At 46.7% G+C, this 19,227-nt stretch overlaps 1 protein-coding gene across 23 annotated transcripts in view; it reads right to left on the bottom strand.

Annotated features, from left to right (window-relative positions):
- Thrb (thyroid hormone receptor beta) overlaps window positions 1–19,227 on the bottom strand; it is a 337,850-nt gene that overhangs the window by 12,744 nt on the left and 305,879 nt on the right. For all 23 annotated transcript variants that reach the window (XM_038348812.1, XM_038348824.1, XM_038348806.1 and 20 more), the window contains 4 exons: window positions 13,009–13,109; window positions 9,447–9,594; window positions 5,476–5,681; window positions 574–720 (listed from right to left, as the gene is read on the bottom strand). In XM_038348812.1, the coding sequence (XP_038204740.1) occupies window positions 574–720; window positions 5,476–5,681; window positions 9,447–9,594; window positions 13,009–13,109 (602 nt within the window). The remainder of the gene's footprint in view (window positions 1–573; window positions 721–5,475; window positions 5,682–9,446; window positions 9,595–13,008; window positions 13,110–19,227) is intronic.

Consider the following 19,227-nt stretch of genomic DNA (forward strand, 5'->3'; position numbering starts at 1 on the left):
AGGGAGGGAGGAAGTGTCCCTGAAGGAAGCATGGCTCTGGTGGATAAGGGCAAGGAAATGAGCTTTGAGGAAAGACGGAAGCAGTACAGAGACACTGAGAATCTTGCGCTGTGGGGGCCATTTGACTTCTGTTCTTTTGGATTAAGAATCAGCTGCACGGCCATAGAAGAAGTATAGATGTATGTTCAAACCTTGGCAACCTACTCAATAAGCCAATTCATTCTCATTCTCTCTCTCTCTCTCTCTCTCTCTCTCTCTCTCTCTCTCTCTCTCTCTCTCACACACACACACACACACACACACACACACACACACAATGATGGCGGAAGAGAGAAGGCATAATCGGAGGACCCGCCTTTTTTCCTTCTGACAGTACTGGGGATAGATCCTGGGTCATGCATACAAGGCAAGTGCTCTCCCACTGAGCTGCAACCCTGCCGGCATTCTCATTTTCCACGGACCCTGCCGTCCTACCATGAAGCTTGGCTGATTACTGTTAAACGACACCCTGCACTCTTGGTAACCAATGAACTATCATGATAAGTGGCCCAGAAGGAAGAGCCATTTCCTCACCTCACAAAACATGGGCAACTTTTTGGCAAAATCCACCACTCTGGTGATTGCTGGTGTGATGATTTTTGTGAAATGGCTGAAGGCTTCCAGATCAACCTTGCCACCTTCTGGGGCATTCACGATGGGTGCTTGTCCAATGTCTTCCGGCTGAGGAGGAGAAAGGAGAACCGTATCAGTAAAGCTGGAGAAACCTTGGTTTATCACAGCCCCCTTACCGCAGGGAAACAAGCCCTGTCACTTCCGGTCGCCTCCCCTGGAACTTTCACATCGCTAATGCCTTTGAGCAAATGCCTCGGCCATAGGCCTCACAGGCTTGTTGAGGGAGAGAGAAGGGACTGGGGAAGGAGAGAGGGAAGGCAGGGAGGAGGAGGCAGAGGAGAAAGGAAGTAGGGTAGGGATCTGGGTTGTGTGTTGGCACAAGGAGTCACACTCAGGCCTGGTGGTAGGAATTCAGTTTTCTGGGATGGCGCATTCGGAACACCGCTGTGTTCTGGGGTTGTGTTGGGGAAAATGAGCACAGTGAGGACGGTAATGGAGGCACATGATAGGTGAGCCCCACAAACTCTAGGCTTCCTGTTCTTGCCTCTGCCTCAGTGCCTGGAGCTCAGGTTCCTTTCCCTTGGGTCTCGTGGGCTCCAGTTTGAGATGGTGGTCTCGGGTGACCACCGAGGATGACTATCCCTTAGCCCACGGTAGGAAAACTGAATTGTATAATCTGAGCAAGCGTTAGGACACGGTGGGACATCTGTTTATCTTTAATGTCCCCAGAGTTTTTCTTTGCTGTCTGCTTGCTCAGAGGCAGTCCAAGGCTGAGCTTCTCAGCGTGGACAATGGAATGGCTGTCACTTGGGGGTGTTCTCAGGCCCGTCTTGGACCCGACTGTTCAGAGGCACGGTTTCAGCCTGGCCCTAGGTGACCCGTGCATGGTAGACGTTCCTACATCCACAAACCATGCAGGTCCTCAGTTCTGTCACCCCCTCTAGGGTATCTTGTGCTGTTCCTGTACTTTCCGTGAGGACAAGGCTCTCCACTGCCCTTTCTTGTCTCCGTGACACTAATAACCACCATTTATGCATGGCAAAACAGGACACCGATACCAGCCTCCACTTCTTTATGCCACGTGTCTCACAGAAGACCAGGCCTTGGGAAAAGCCCTAAAGCAGGCAAGGGAAGCATGTCTACAACCTTTGTACACTTTCTGATGCCTAGAAACAGACGGTCTTTTTAGTGTTCTTCAGGATTTGTGTTACCAAAGAGACCAGAGACTCATGGCTGTGGGATGGTGGCCATCTTTGTCCAATGCTACAGAGAACGGATACCAACGAGACTTGGTTTCTCTGAGACACCAAGTGGTGGGCGTGGAGAGTAGGTGGCAGTGAGTGGACCAGAGTCACCCTTCCCTGTTTGTCCAGTAGTCACAACGGTGCCCACTGCCAGCAGCAGGACGCTGGGGAGTAGTTATGACAACAGTGCCCATGGCCCCGAGGCAGAAACTTCACTGCTCTCCAGATTTCTAGGCCTTATTCCCCATGCTTGGATCCAGAGCCAGGTGGGACTGGGGATCTGCGTTTCTACAGGGGTCATGGGAGGTGTTGCTGACTGTCAATCAATATAGGCAAGTTCAGCTTGGGGCACCGCAACAGCGATCTTTCTCCTACACCCTCTTAGTGGTCATATGTCATAGGACAGCAGCTAACTTTTACCCTCAAGGTGCCAGTATTTTAGGGGCCACAGGGTAGCCAGTCCCTGCAAGCCTGGGGAAGGATTCTGGGAATGTGTGAGTTCACAGAAATGTGGGCAGTGCTGACCTCTTTGAAATTACCAATAGGTCCATCTGTGTGTCTTTTCCACTGTATTGTTTTGGTGGTAGCGAGTGGATGGAATGGGGCTCTGCCATGTTTTCATAGTGAATGGTGACATTCGGGATTAACCAGTGGGCGTGGCTTTTCTGAACACAGAGAGGATAGATGGAACGATGGTGTGTACAAATTCCTGTCCTACTTCGTGTCCTTGCCTGAGTTGAGGGAAAGTGTACATCAGGCCTCTTTGGGGGGCACTTTTCCCTGCATCCTGAGAATCTTGCTGGCTTGGGTAATCCCTTCTTGCCCTGATCTGGAGGCTGTTCTTGTTTTCCTGTGTTTTTCACAAGCCTGTCCTGAAGACCAGCTGCCAAAATGAGCATGGACACATGGGAGCATGGTAGGGAGTTATCAGTGAAGCACACTGATATTATATACATACACATGCACACACAAACACATATACACACATACACACACATATATACATACATGTAGGAACATCTCAGAAACAATATATTTTTGTGTATATATCCACTCATGCATATGTTTGTGTGTGTGTGTGTGTGTGTGTGTGTATGTGTGTGCATATGCACTGGTATATGTCATGTGTATATGTGGACACATAGAAGCCAGAGGTTGATGTCAGGCATCTTCTTCAGTTGTTTTCTAGACAATGATGATGATTATCATGAGGAATTTTAATTTAAAATTGATATTTTAATTTCATGTTTGTGGATGTTTTGTCTGCATGTATATGTGCGCCATGTGTGTTCCGGGTGCCTGTGGAAGCCAGAATAAGGTATTAATTAGATCCCCTGGGACTGGAGTTACAGATGATTTTAAGCCACCATACGGGTGCAGAGAACTGAGCCTAGACCCTCTAGAAGAGCTGCCAGTGTTCTTAGCTGCTGAGCCATATCTCCACCCCCAGATTATTTTTTGAGACAAGGTCTCTCAGTGAATAGGGGGCTCACCGATTGAGTTAGACTGGCCAGTGAGCTCCAGGGATCTCAGCACATGGAGTGTGTTGTAAGAAAAGTAAAGTCGCAATGCTTAACCAAGGGCTATAAACAGGACCGAGGCCTGATAAAACAGAGGGATGGTTATTGGGTTGGGGAAGGGGCGAGCCAGAGGGAGAAGCAACTGGTGACAGTGGCAGTTCGGGCATGCTGAGGTGGGCTGCAGTATGGGCTTGCAGTCAAATAGACAGAAGTGGAGAACTTAGGAAGGTGGACTGAATGCAGGCTCAGAAACGCAGAGTGGCCTGGGGTTCAGGTGTGTGTGCGGGTATTAGTTTCCGCTCAGCACTGGGGGAAGTAGGAGTTACACAGCCCTCTGCCAGCTGGCTCTCTGTGTTGAGATTTCCTTAGCATTGTTCGAGCTAAGTAGGAGATGTGGCCGGTTGGCCTTGTTTCAAATGGCTGGCAGGAAGCCAAGGACATCTCAGCTTAGCTTGGCAGCTCTTTGGCACTGGCAGAGTGGGATTCGGCCAGGTGGATGAGTTTGCTCACACCGTTACAAAGCCGTGTAGAAGGACCCTGACACATTCGGGGTCTTGTAGCCTTGGATGTGACTCCAGGCTCATACTTCCTGGGATGGAGAGCGTGGTAAGGGGTGGGGAGATGCCAGGCACCACTGTATCCTTTACGGCCATCAGTTTTGCACTATTTGAGATGGTTACGAGGCAAATGAACTGTAGGTGTGTTGTGTGTGTGTGTGTGTGTGTGTGTGTGTGTGTGTGTAGCATAACTTACTCAAGGTCGCCCAATTAGGAAGGATTAGACCCAGGCTCCACTGTCTGTTCCCATACAGCTAGGCTCTCCTGCCTGCTTCTGATTTGGGGTGACAGACTGTATGATCTGACCACACAGACCACAAATGGACCTATGTGGCTCCCCAGTCTGTGGCCCCTCGGACACTGTACATCTGAGAATGTGCCATTAGGCAGCGATTCCACTGGGGGAGAAATAGGGCAGGTCTGTCCCAACTCTCTAAAGGTGACACTTCGTTCTTGTCAGGAAAGCTGCATCCCTCGAGGGAACTAGAGGGGAGAAGAGTGGCACAGGGTCACCAGAGCGTGGGTTCTGTGCCACCGAGAGGGTAGAAACAAGCCCCCCTCCTCAGTCCACTTCTGCTTTCCATGACAGTGCCTTCACCGTCGAGAACACTTCCGTAACCCCGTCTCTGAGGTGGCTGGATACGGCTACCGCAGTCTGTCTGGGCTGTGTGTCTGATGAGGTGGGTGGGGTGACTTGGACCAGACGACCTGGGGCCTGGTTTAGCCTCTTACTGTCATGGCACCCATAGATGACCTTGGGTTTAGTTTTTGTATCTGCCAAATGGGGCTAGCAGCTCCCTCCAGCAACCTCGGAGTACTAGGAAGTCTAGCTGAGAAATGGATGGTGAAGGCTTTCACTGAAAGCCCAATAAGCACCCATAGATCTGAAAAGATCTGCCTTGTCTCTGTACCTTTCCCATGGCTATACTCTTATTCCCTGGCTCCTGGACCCAAGCTTTATTCCCAGATAAGCATTTCTACTTTGACAGAAAAAAAAAAAAAACTTAGATCCACGGGGAGGGACGGGAATTCAGACTGTGGTCTGGTTGTAAAACAATAATAATAAAATCATGAAAAAATGTATCAAAAATAAAAATAAATAAACAACAATAACAACAACTTAGATCTGCAGTGTGGGCCCCTTCCTCCTCGAGATTCTGCTGAAGGGGGCATGTGTGTGGATGAGCCTCGGTGGCTGAGTATGTGCTCTGGGAATCTGGCAGAGGTGGGCAGGAGAAGGGTAAGCCGGCAGGTACCAGAATTTCCTGAGGAGAAGTTCCAGCCCTGGCCTCCCACCCCGCGGTGGTTGGAAGCCTGGGAAGCTGCTACGGGCTCCACTGAATGCTCATCTGTACCATTGCCTCTACATCCCCTATCCCTGCCCCCTCTGGCCAGCACGACCTTGGCTCCAGCTCCTGGCCTCTTTAAGTTGCACTTGCCCAAAGGGAAATGGGGGCACAAACGGCAGCAGGGTGCAGAGGACCCTTAAACCGAAGCAAAATGGAAGCATACACTGATAGTGAGCCTGGCAAGGAAGCTTACCAGAAATTTCCGCTTCTGCTTCCAGTGGCTGCCCTGGGCATTGGTGGCCACATGGGCCTCGGTGACTGTCTTGATGAGCTCCCACTCCTCATCCGTGGGCTCGGGTTTGTGCCCAATGGATTTCTGCAGCTCTTCCCGCCGCCTCTTCTCCCGGTTCTCCTCTATCAGCTTCCGCTTGGCTAGTCTCTTGCTGTCATCCAGCACCACTGTGGGGGACGGGGAGAGGGACCCGATGATAATACAGAACTTGGAGCAGACTGTAGGTTCTGAGCCTGGGGTCCCTGGGCTTGATGGCTTACAGCAGTGGTTCTCAACCTCCCTAAAGCTGCAACCCATTAACACAATTCCTATGTTGACCCCTCAACCATAAACTTATTTTGTTGTACTTCATAACAGTAATTTTGCTACTTTTATGAGTCATAACGTAAATATCTGTGTTTACCGATGGTCTTAGGTGACTCCTGTGAAAGGGTCATTTGGTCCCAAGGGGTCATGACCCTCAGGTTGAGAACCATTGGCTTAGAGGTTCACACTAGGCAAACTGCCTCTGATTAACCACTGCCCAGTATCGGTCCAGTGTCAAGCTCCCAGTACCCAGACCGACTTTCCAAAATAGAGCTAGAAGGAACCTGGGCACCAGGAACTCAGCTCTATAGAATGCAGTGGCCCTAAAATCAGCAGTGGTGAGACTTAAACTTGAGAGATCTTTTGAGCTTTCTTGAGAAATCAACCCGGCTGCCATCTGCATTCATCCTGGGGGCTTCTGCACTTCCAGTTAAGGAAGCCTTCTGGAGGAGTGACAAGGGACAAGGCCTCTTCCCGGCTCCCCTAATGGCAGATTGTGATGTGGCGGGGACTCTCTGGAGCCTCACTGATAGGTCTTCGGAAGACTTGGTACCGAGTCTATTCTCGATGGTAGGCAAAGAACTGTGGTTTGGAATTTAGAAAGACTTGGGTTCAAATTCTGACACTACCACCTTCCAGCTGTGTGACTTCTAAGCAAGATGGGCTCTCTGAGTTTTTCCCTTCATAAGATGGGATCAATAATGCTGTGCAGAAGGGATTCACCATGGTAAGTGTTCAGTGAATGTAGTCACAAGTTTTGCCATTTGTGCAAAAAAAAAAAAACCCCAGAAAAACAAACAAACAAAAAAACCCTTTCTTTCTGTGGTCAGTTTCCAAACGAGACTGCTTCACTAGAGCGAAAGGTCCAGGTTTGTTTTTATTTTACTTGAAGATTATTATTATTGTGTGTGTGGGGGGGCAGGTGCACACATGCCGTGTGTGGGGGACAGGTGCACGCGTGCTGTGGCACATTTGTGAAGGTCAGAGGACAACTCTGTGACCTTGGGCTTCTCCTTTGACCCTGGAGGTTCTGAATGTCAATCTGCTTGTGTGGTAAGTGCCTCTGCCTGTTACATGATCTCCTCATTTTATTATTTTACCTAAAAAATGTGTGTGTGTGTGTGTGTGTGTGTGTGTGAACCTTTGTGTACACAGGCAGAGGCCAGAGAAGTATGCCAGGTGTTTCCCCCTATCCCCCATCACATATTTTGAGGCAGGGCCTCTCACTGAACCTGAAGCGTGCACGTAGACTAGGCTCCCGGCCAGTGAGTCCCCCAAATCTACCTGCACCACGTGTGGCCATGGCCAGATCTTATGTGCTGGAGGTTAGAACTCAGATCTTATGTGCTGGAGCTTAGAACTCAGATCTTATGTGCTGGAGCTTAGAACTCAGATCTTATGTGCTGGAGCTTAGAACTCAGATCTTATGTGCTGGAGGTTAGAACTCAGATCTTATGTGCTGGAGCTTAGAACTCAGATCTTATGTGCTGGAGGTTAGAACTCAGATCTTATGTGCTGGAAGTTAGAACTCAGATCTTATGTGCTGGAGCTTAGAACTCAGATCTTATGTGCTGGAGCTTAGAACTCAGATCTTATGTGCTGGAGCTTAGAACTCAGATCTTATGTGCTGGAGGTTAGAACTCAGATCTTATGTGCTGGAGCTTAGAACTCAGATCTTATGTGCTGGAGCTTAGAACTCAGGGCCTTTTGCTCTCACAGCAGTGCGCTTACCCCGGCATCTGCCTGTCTCCAAAACTCAGGTTCTGGATGACCCCAGACAGAATCTAGTCCATCTTCCCCTTTTCATAGAGAGTCGGGAACGGATCCCAAGACTGTGACTTGCCTGAAGTCACACGACAAGTTCACCGTAGGGACAGGACGGGAAAGACTCAGGACGTTTGCCTTCAGTTCCTACAACTGGCTGCCCTTGGGCAGACAGCAAGTAGCAAGAAGGAGAGAAGCAAGGCGTCCAGCAAATTCACAAGCAAACCTGGATGATCTCACTATGATTGAATCTTCATGTCACATGAGTGTCTGCTAACGTGGGAACTATGGAGTGGTCAAGGCTCACAATGCTCCAAGCTTTATTTCCCAAAGGATTCTGACAGATCGCACTATTGCGTCTGACACCTGTTACAGACTGGACCTGGCTCTGTGCAGTAGGTAGTGATTTCTCGAGCAAGAAACTTGAAGCTTAACTCTGGAGTCACATCCCTGGTCAGTGGTAGGTCTGGGACTTGGGCAGAGGTTTCCCTTCTCCCTCCCTCCCTCCCTGGCTTCCTCCCTCCCTGGCTCTCTCCCTCCCTGGCTCCCTCCCTCCCTCCATCATACAGGTCACAGGGATTGAGTTTAGGATGTCTGGCTTGGTGGCAGGTGCCTCTTTCTGATGAAACATCTGGCTGTCCCTGAGCAGAGGTTTTACATGGAGAAACATGAACCTTTTAAAACACCTCAGAAGCAAGTAAAAGACCTCAAAGCTTATATCCACCCTGTTTAGAGAGGCCTTGAGCATCTTCAACCCTATAACTACTCATGCCTTAAACTTAATAAAATAATGAAATGGCTACTTAAATAACAATGGTTTGGAACAGTGACATAGTTTTTGGGTTCAGGCTAATCCTATTCACATCAGAAAAGAGCCCAAATCCTTTAGAGGTAAGGATGCCCTGGACCTGAGGGGCAGATGGGCAGAACTTCCAGCCTGACATACTAACAGATCTCTTAACATTCTCTGTAGGGCTCTCCTCTATGAGGAAACCATAGATTTCTTTTTCACTCTCTTAGGGAAAACACTATGGCACCAATATAAACCGGGATTGCTTTTTCTTATGTCAGGAAAACTCTCATTGCCTTTTCTTTGTTTCCCGTGTTTGGCTTTTTCTTTGGAACTCATGATTGAAACCTCTGATGTATAAACAGGATGGCTGTGGAAATCATTCTGACTGATTCCTGGTAGAGGGAAGGCTGCCTTTTCTGAACAGCACAGTTCTTTGTTTTACGATAATTAAAGTGACTCCTGCAAATCCCTGGGTTGGGAGAAGAGGCCCCAGGGCTATGGTATTTAGAAAAGTGGGAAGCAGAGCTTTACCTATTTTTTTTTGGCTAAAAATACAATAAGCAGTCCACCGTGGGATGATTCATGTGGGAACATTCAACTTTGAAGTCTTAAAACAACTCTTGTATGTGATGTTTTTTGCCAGTACCACATCTCTAAAATATGTCAACCAGATTAGTTCATTTGTTTTTGAAGACCCAAGGACTGGCCTATAAACCTCTCTGCACATGAAGCCTGTGTGTGAGAGGTGACCATGCTACATGGACAAGTCCTCTCATCTGTAGCATGAAACAGGCTTGGTAATAGGGCTGCCCTTCATACACACACGGAGATGACCTAACCACCCTCCCCACACCATCTGTTTGCTTTGGAAGTTGGGAATTGATAAGTGAGGGAGAAGAAAACCAATGTTCCCCCCACTTCAGCAAGGCAGGTTAGGAGGGGTGCGTATGAGAGCTAGACTCTGTCCACAAAGGTTCTTACTTTCTTTGTTGATCTTGAACCAAGCCTTCCACCTGGCCCCTCCCATCAACACTCCTCAATATAAAGCAAATGAAGAGCATCTACTCACAGTCTGTTGCCATGCCAACATAGATGCATTTCTTAAAGCGACATTCCTGGCACTGGTTGCGAGTGACTTTGTCTATGACGCATTTTCCTTCATATTTGCAGGAATAAGATGGATGAAGACTCTTCTGAATGGTTCTTCTAAAGAAACCCTAAATAAGAAAGACCCCCCCCAAAAAAACCCAAATTCATATTTTTTGAAACTAGACAACTCTGGAGTTTCATATCTACCTAAAATGAGATCAACTGTTCTGGCCTGGGGCCTCCAACTTTATCTGTACCCTCAAACAGAGGAAGGTGGATGCAAGTGAATCCAAGGAGCTGAGGGAGATTTTTCAGGTCTACAGTGTCTACACTGTTGTGGCTTTTACTCAAGGAGACGAAGCTGATGGGTGTTTGCTTTTATGTTTCTATACACTAAGTGGTATAACTTTTATTTTATGGGGTGCCATAATTATGCAGCTAAGCTAAGTGAATGAAAATCATTATTACTTTATCCTGAAATAAAACAGCAGGATACTTGATTGACAGTTATTTAAAGACACTTGCAAGAATATTCCCTTAAGAGACCTACTACCACACACAGTGAAATATACACTGAGAACATTTTAAGTTATTTATCTTTATTCCATTTAGAGATTTCATTTAATTCTTGTTTGACTCTCAAAATGACCATGACCTGTACCCAAAGGATACTTCATCTTACCACAAGGACACGTGCTCAACCATGTTCATTGTGGCTTTATTCATAATAACCAGAAACTGGAAACAACCTGGATGACCCTTAACCGAGGAATGAATAAAGAAAATGTGGTACATTTGCACAATAGAGTATTACTCAGCTGCTAAAAAAAAATATGGCATCACAGTCCTGGCCACTGTCCTCTTAAAGTCGAGAAACTCATAATGGCAGTAAGCTCTGATGGTGAGGGCCACAGACAATGCGCAGATGCATTCTGAACCCCTTTGCCCCACAACCTTATTAGGGAGGTGCTATTAAAGATACCATTGTGGAGGCTAAAAAACTATGCCTTAGAAGGGCTCAATCACTTGCCACAGATCACGTGGTCACTTAGCTTACAACACAGGAGCTGTGTTCCATATTATTGTTTTTGGAATCAGGCCTTGCTCAGAACTTTCTAGATAGCCCTGGAAGCCCTTGAACTTGCAGTCCTTCTTGCTTAGTCCCCCAAATGCTAGGATTCCAGATTCCAAATGTGTACCACGATCCATATAGGCATGCTAAGTCTCATTTCCCTAACAGCTCACCTGGTATAAAAGGAAACAGTTTTGCTGTATTATTTAAATGAGCAGATTTAATAAAAAGTTTCTCCTTGCTCATTCCTAAAACTTTAATCTAACAAACACATTTTTGAAAGGGATCTCCCACTTCTTTAGGGAAATACCACGCACGTACGCACGCACGCACACACACACTCATGGACCTTTACGCTATTATCCATCTTTAACCGTCATCTCGGCATGACTAGAATCAACCAAGTGAGTCTCACTTGTGGGGCTGCGCTGACAATTCCGCCCTGCTATCAGGTCTCCATTGTTAATTGATGTAGGAGGGCTTAGCTTACTGTAGGTGGCACCATTCTCTGGGTAGGTGGTCCTGGGCTGTTTAAGAAAGCCAGCTAAGAAAGAACAAGCCAGCAAGGGGGCTTCCTCCCTGTTTCTGCTTCAAGTTCCCGCCCTGACTCCTCCAATAATGGTCTGTGACCGGCAAGTGTAAGCTAAATAAATCCCTTCCTCACATAAGTTGCTTTTTGTTAGTCTTATCACAGCGACAGCATGAAACGAGAGTACCACCTCTGTGTTCAGAGGGAACTGTTGTGTTTGAGTTTTTCTTTGTGAACAGTCTGTGCTGGGGCAATATCAACCTTTCTGCAAAATGCCGAGTAGGTAACGAGTTACACAGCACAGCAGGTAACAGCTCCAAAATCTCTGTCGCTAGGGCAATACAGACTGTGTCTGTATATATTGTAGGTTTGACTGAACTGTGAGGTGAGACCTTTTCATCTCTTGAGACTCTTGAAGATGATGTTATATTTGAAAAACTCCTTCTACTTTTCCCAAGTTGCTTCTTCATCATGTGAAGAAATCTTGAGAACCTCTTGTCCCTTCCAGGTTCCTTTGTGGGTCTGTGATGGGGCCAACCTACAAACAGGATCTGACTTGAGACACAGGCTGTGAAGCCTAGGTTGTGCTGGAATTCCAGGCCCGAGGCACCAGACTTAGCTAGTCTTATTCCTTTCAAACGAAGCAATGGAACCACACTTTTGAGAGCAGGTCTGCCTGCAACTGCAAACCTGTTAATTAATAAGCAACAACCAGGACTTGTGATTAGCTTTTTAAACTCCACAAAATCTTATTTCCATAGAAACAACACAACCTGTAGCCCAGTCTTTCCTCCTGCAAATCCTGCATCAGAAGGATCCTGAAGAAGGAGAGTGCCTAGTGTCACACACATTCCAACTGATGGTGTGGCAGGCAAGGCCCCAGGACCCCAGAAAGGAGCATGCTTGCTGCCCTTGCAGAGATGTCCTAGCATCACTGAGGTGCTTCCTAATGTTAGGTGTGAAAAATCGGGGACCTGCATGGACAATCTCCCAGTATGGAGGTGGAGCCCACCGTGGTGTGAATGGAACTAACTCATTAATTATGGGGGTTTAAAGGGAAGGGCAGGAAGGAAGCCAAGGAGGGTGTGGAAGAAAGATGGAAAAGGTAGGGAAGGGAAGAGGAAGAGGATGAGGAAGAGGAAGTTCTGTGTTTATTTTTCTTTAACTTCAATACAAGTTTTACCATAAACTTTAAAGGAGATTCAAAGTCCTTCCCTGGTTTTTCAATACATCCCATTTACACAGCACCAGCTGCATGGGTACCACACTGGGTTAAGCCTCATGTTTGTTTTCTAACCTAGGTTGATGGACCAAAAGATCTTTTCCATAGTGCTTATTTTCATTTTGCTGACGAAGATTGTAAGTAGGCAGATGAAGCTCCCTTTGGAGAAGTGAACACACTGGTATGTTTTTGTCAAGAATCTCCTGAAGAAAGATTTGCAGAGCACAAAATTACCCGATGGCAACCTGACTCCATTTATTACAGGCTCTGTGGAAGGCCACTTTGAATAAATGCCGGAACATAATTGAGTCTAAGTGGCTTCAAAGATTCTGCCTAATGGAACCCTTAGAAGTGGCATTCTCATGAAGATCTGCAGCAGAAAAGGCTGTGGAGGAGCAAACCCAGGCTTCTCAGACATGGCGCATAAAATCAGAGGAGAGACAGTGAAGCATTGGGTTGATCGTACATTAAAAAATATGCTTTAAAACTCAAGTAAGTGTTATTATTATAAATATGTCATGTTTGTTTAAAAACACAACAAATGGAACACCACCCTACTGCAAAAATTTCACCTAGTTATTCATTAGGAAAAAGGAAAATTCAGATCTTGAGCACATTGGAAATGAAGAGGACCAGTGGAGCCCTGGATGAGTTCTAGTGGCTCTCTGGGAGAGGAACGCTGCAGCACCGTAGTCTGTGCTGGGGACCCTGGTGCTTACCTTACAGCCTTCGCAGGTGATGCAGCGGTAGTGGTACCCTGTGGCTTTGTCCCCACACACGACACACAGCTCATCTTTGTCTAAATAGCTGGGGATGTACCCTGCAAAGGACAAAGCGGAAGGTGAGGAAACAGCATCCTGTCGAAGCAAAGACACCTCGAAAGCTAAGGTTGCCCAACCAGAGACAAGATTGTGTGCTCAGAGGTGGTGAACTACAGATTCAGTGGAGCCGACTAGCATCCAGAGTTGCCTTGAACATGGAGCTTCTGCTTGCTGGAGGGGGGTATCATCTAAGCAGTGTGTGGAAGCCGAAGCCGGAAGCTCCACTCTCCTTCACAAAGCTTATCTCAGAACTTGCACTTAAGGCCCCGTCCTTTCTGAAGATAAGAAACCAGGCTATCTCCTGAGGAAATGCACTTGACGAGTACCGAAAACTTCTTAAGTGGTTTAAATTTTGTTTCCATTGTTTGCAGGGATTACTGGACATCAAAGATTCATCGCACAGGGAACATATGAACAAGGAACCTTATTTTCAATTTCTGTGTAATTTTGCAAGGCTGTACAACGTGCCCATGCAAGCCTTTTTCAGTTCAAGAGAATAAATGTTTACAAATGTAACAAACAAACAAACAAAAAACCCCAGGCAACTAAGTAGTCAGCCTTATCTGACACAGCAGCCAAGTACTTTCCAGGCCGGGACATCGGCTTTAAGGGGTTGAGCCTCTCTTAGCATCTCACTAGGAATTACAGAACAGAGAATGAAATCCAGCACTTCTAACATCTGGTGCCAGGAATGAGTTGTGCTTTCCCTAAAAATAGAGAGCTCAAGTGGAATGAACAAGGGTGTCTGAAACAGTCTGGGAAATGAATACACAGCCTAACCTTGCTGGTGGAAAGAAAGTAGACGTTCTGTTGATTCAGGAAAGAACACTCAACTACGGTGACACCCTTCAGTACTGTGTTTAGTTGTTGGCTCAAACCCCCAGGGCTCAGAAAGCTCTGGTTAAAAATAACATCCGAAGCAGCCTTCTTTCTGCCTGTGCCCATCTCTTCCTCTTCCCCTGCATGGCCACACACCGAAACACTTGACAAAGACATGTGTGCCTTTAGATAAGCTCAAGCCATTGTTCTAGAAAGCGCATGGGTTGCAGGTTTGTGAAAGTGGGAAGGTGCGAGAAATAGGGCCTCCCTCGTCTTGGTGCTTAGGAAGGAAGGTCTTGGGCTCGGGAATCTTTCTCAGTTTAAACGTGATCGTGGGAGTTGAGCAGACTGGTAACTTACTGTATATTTTCCCGTGACATCTTTTACAACAGCGCCTCTTATTTTGTTTTATCAAGCAAACAATGATTCAGCGATTGGACTCAAGGTTTCCAGAACTCTTACCAAGCATTTTATTATTATTATTTTTTAAAGTTTTCATGTTTTTAAAAGATTAGAAAAATGTAGTTTCATGTGTATATATCTGGGGGTTAGTACGTGCATATGTAGGTACCTGGGGAGGCCAGAAGAGGACACTAGTTCCCCGGAACTGGTTACAAATGATTGTCCTGCCCAGAGTGGGTGTGGGGGACCCAACTCTGGTATTCTTAATGGTCAAACCATTTCTCTAGCATCAGGTGGTTTAAAAATAGTTCTGGGCCAGTTGGTGGTGGTCCACACCTTTGATCCCAGCACTTGGGAGGCAGAGGCAGGCAGATCTCCGAATTCAAGGGCAACCTGGTCTACAGATTGAATTCCAGGAGAGCCAGGCTACAGAGAGAAACCCTGTCTCAAAACAACAACAACAACAACAACAACAACAACAACAACAACAACTTATCCTGGGAGAGTCCTGGAGAAGGGACAAAAGGAAGGGAATCACTCATTTACTGATGACTCCAGCCAGAACACATTCAGCATATACTGTGTGCTAAGCACTATAGCAGACACACTGAATATAAAAACATATAAGACCGGTGGCATTGATTAAACTCTTCTCTTAATCAGCCAGCTTTCAATAGACGTACCTACTTGATTCGGTAGCAGCTGCTTAGGTGGTCACCCTAGTGCACCCCAACCATCATTTTCTTCTCTCCGTGATATTAACTGAATAATCTTATTTATGGAAGGCAGTTGCCACAAGTAATGGCATACCAATCCTTCTGCCTGAGCCCATTGTTCAACAGAAAATAACGCCAGCAGGGATGGTGTCCTATACATAGCGAATAGGCAGGCAGGGAGTCCCCTCTGGTCACTGGCTGTACCTGATGATACGGCAGCTCCCCAGACCCCCTAGAGAACTGAGCCACACTCCCATAATGAGTCACTAGTAGCCAGTGCGGCCCAATAAGAAAAGAGCACAGACATTAGTTTTGTTGTCAAACATGGATGCTAAGGGTGACATAATGTCAGGGTCGGATGTCTAGATCAGATACGAGATGTGTCACCTGAGGAACTGTGGATACAATCGTCCCAGGTCAATGCCAGAAAGGTCATTGGAGGTTACCAGGCATGAAACGACGAAGGCCCATGCCAGTCCATGAGAGTTCAAGGTTGACATGTCTTTCCCAGTTTCTCTTTGTGTGCATAAATTATTTTTCAGACTAATAAACTCTGCTGCCATGTTATCAAACACACACACATTTGTTTTTAGGCAAACATCTATATACATTTCTGTTTTAACATGTGGTGCTGGGGTTGCAAAACAGGCCCCCCACAACTGAGCTTCAGCCTCAGGCCCTTAAGCAATGCTTAAGAAAGCAAGTGCCATTTGATTGTTTAAAAGGGACCTGGAGACCTTTGTTTTTAGCTAACATTTGGCTCGTTTGATTAATTGCTAAGTATTACCTCACACGGTAAAATACTACTTCTTAAGAATCCTTTTTCTGGTAACAACTTTACTAAGATACAATTCAAAGATCATACAATCAATGGTTTTTAAGATATTCATGGAGTTGTGTAACTGCGACCACTTATTAGTGTTAGAACATTTTAATTATCCCCTAAAGAAACACCTATCGAGAGTCCCTGTATCATTTCCCCCATCTTCTCCAACCCTTTCGCCCCAGGCTACCCTGATATGTGCTCTCTGTTTCTATGGATTTTATTATTGCCATTTCAGACAAACAGGATCAAACTCCAGATGAGCTTTGGCGGCCGGCTTTTCTCTTAGCAGAATGTTTTCAGGGTCCATCGTGTTACAGGGAACACTGATTAAACAAAAAGATCCTCAGGGGAGTTGGGGTGTAGAACACAAGAGTTTTGCTTTGGTTTTTTGGTTTCCATTAGATCCAGGCATTCTCTTATAGGGGTGGGGGCGGCGGAGATAAGACCAGAAGTCTGGCCAGGTTAATTCTTCTGAATGAATTATACAGTATGGTAGGTCCCTGGAGAACACCTGGTACTTCCTGTCACCTTAGCAGCCACACAGTGAGTAAGTAACAGGATATAAAATAGGTTAATTTCCATGACAGATCTGAAATTGGGGGTGCTGCCTGTGAAGAAGGGGACACCTACATGTGGATACCTTTCAACTTTGGCTGCTCTACACCTCAGAGCAGACCACTTGCCCAGTTGGATCTGTCCTGTTGTCTAGAGGAAGTACTAGCTGTGTCAGGTCAGGGAATCCATCTGAGCAGGTCAGAGGGGAGATGTACCCAGAGGCTACCTTTGCGGATCAGGCTGGATTGGACTCTAAGTGACTCCACGGTGTGGGAAAACAGTGGCTTGCTTTCAGGCTGTGTCCTGCCCTGGGAGACTCCATTTTAGGAGCCACAGTTGGCTACACTGAGAGCAAGCGCAGAGGGAGGTGATCCTGCATTGCATTTGTGTTTAGACAACTCGAGACCCAGAACCCAGGGGGCATAAGCTGATACATGACATATCCTAAAAGTAAAAAGCACCACCTCTAAACTCATCGAGGTCCATTGAGAACGTGTGGGCAGGTAGGTATATTGAAGACGTACAGAGAAACGTGGCCTAAGGGTTTTGCCAATCGTACCAGACGGACGGGCGTGCAGTGCCCTCACTAGGACCCCATACAGAGGAGGACGGCTTGCATGTCTGTGGCCCCATCATTCTGACCTATCATCTTCACATGAGCACAGTGCCTCATGTGGTCATCAAAGGACAGACAGGCAGAGAACTCCCAGCCGTCCATGAGGCTCTGGCTCAGCTTGGTCCTCACTGCTCCATGTGGTTCTCTTGAACTGCAGTCTGTCTTTCTGGATCTGATCTTACGCTTTTCCTCCAAGTCTCTGCACTTTGCCTGAGCAGTCCTGCATCTCTGCAGCTGGAATCACAGCTCCCCAAACAGGTTCTTTAATAGCACCTGTAACTACTTGCAGGGACTCTATTGACAAGTGTCTGCCTCTGCCTCCAGGAAGGCCTCCAGGAACTCTGGGGCCCCTTTAATTCCATGTAGCCGCCGTACAAACGACTACAGTTTCTGTGTGATGTTAATGTGTGATCTGAGAATTGATTATTAGCAATTAAGGCCAGAGCAAAAGAATTTGGGCTTGCCTCCACCCACTCGGACACGGTGGAAAGACACAGGTGGTTTTCAGCATAGGGGCTCACAACACTGTACTGCTGATCTGAGGAGCCACGTCTTCAAGTTTCCCAGGCAACCGCAAAAGAGGACTAGCTACCAACTCCAGAAAGCAATTTGGGTGGCTTCTGCTTCATAGGGTAGAACTGTCAGCTCAGAGCAGCAAGAGCTCTGGGGGGCTGAGACACGGGGTGACTCTGCACTTGAACACTCCCAGAGAAGCTAAAAGATTGTTGTGCTTAGTCATTCTTCCAATTCGATGCTGAATTTGCACAGTGCATCCCACGGCTTAGACTCTTAATTTAAGCCCATTTCCTGTGCAACACTTGGCCGTATGCTATTTCTTTATATACTCAAAAGCCCTGCATGAATGGCTTTGCTGTTTCCTAACAGGCTAATCCTGATTCCTTTTATATTTAATTCCTGGTATTAGGACCCAAGCTTTGTGTAGTGTTAATCTTTAAACATCGGATAAACACCACATCAATTAATTAAACCACCCATCTATCCATCTGTTCATTTGCCCAACAAACTGTGGAGCTACTACATGGAAAGTACTGAGCAAAACTTTGAGCCAGCGTTCACTTTAGAGGCCTTCCTAGGTTGCTGTCTGTGACACTCCCCAATTCCCTGCCCCCCGAAACTGCCCCGAGTTTCCCACTTCACAGACTCTTTTCTCAGAGTGGTCCCTATTGACCCCATGCCACTCTCCAGGGTTACTGAGTATCCTGCCATTTTACGTTCTGGCTGGTTGAGCCTGAGGTGGTGGGAACCACAGGCATTTAAGTCAAAGGCTCAATCTTTTATGCCTTTGGAAGAGAGGATGTAAAGCATTGGCAGGCAGGCTAGAGACTAAGCCAGAAAAAGAGACAGGGATACTCCAAAAGGGCCTCTGGGCCTCCTCTCTCAGGCTCAGGGTAGGATGAGTGGCCCAGAGGTTTTGAATGATTATTTTAGGGCCAGGCTTCCTGGCTACTTGGCTATCAAGATATATTTCCTCTTCTTCCTCCTCCTCCTCCTCCTCCTCCTCCTTCTCCTCCTTCTTCTTCCTCCTCCTTCTTCCTTCTCTTCCTCTTCCTCCCCTTTCCTCCTCCCCCTTCCTCTTCCTCCCTTCCTCCTCCTCTTCCTCCTCCCCCTCCTCCTCCTTCTGTACTTAGGGTTTTGTGCATGCTAGGCAAGTATCATGTCAACAAGGTACATCTTCAGCCCTCCAGCTCCCCACTGTTTTTTCTGTCACAAGCTAGGACTCACAGGTTTTGGTTTGAACCTGTGATTCTCCTGCCTTTGTCTTGAGAGTGCTGGGTTTGAAAGGCCCAGCTATACCACAGCTTAACTGGCAAGAATTTCTGGCTGGGCTTCATTTTTTTTTTTTTTTTTTTTTGTTTCTCGTAGACTCAGAATCTTAGCCGTCACTATAACCTTTCAGTATGCAGTGAGAGCAGAAACATTTGAGGATAAAATTGCTGAGAAAGGAAATAGATTGCTATGATGAATTTCACTCAGAAATTTAATCGAAAGGGCATATACGGTTTACAGTGTTTGGCTCATAGCACTAAAATAAACTAAGTCAAAATATAAAAACTATCACATAAACTATGTAGAATCTAGACTTCTTGCTTAATATGAAATAGAGTCGAAGGTCTCACAACACACAGAGCAGACAGCCCAACTCCCCAAGAAGGCGTGGCCTG

This window comes from Arvicola amphibius, chromosome 12 (genome assembly GCF_903992535.2).
Source record: "Arvicola amphibius chromosome 12, mArvAmp1.2, whole genome shotgun sequence".
NCBI classification, from domain to species: Eukaryota; Metazoa; Chordata; class Mammalia; order Rodentia; family Cricetidae; genus Arvicola; species Arvicola amphibius.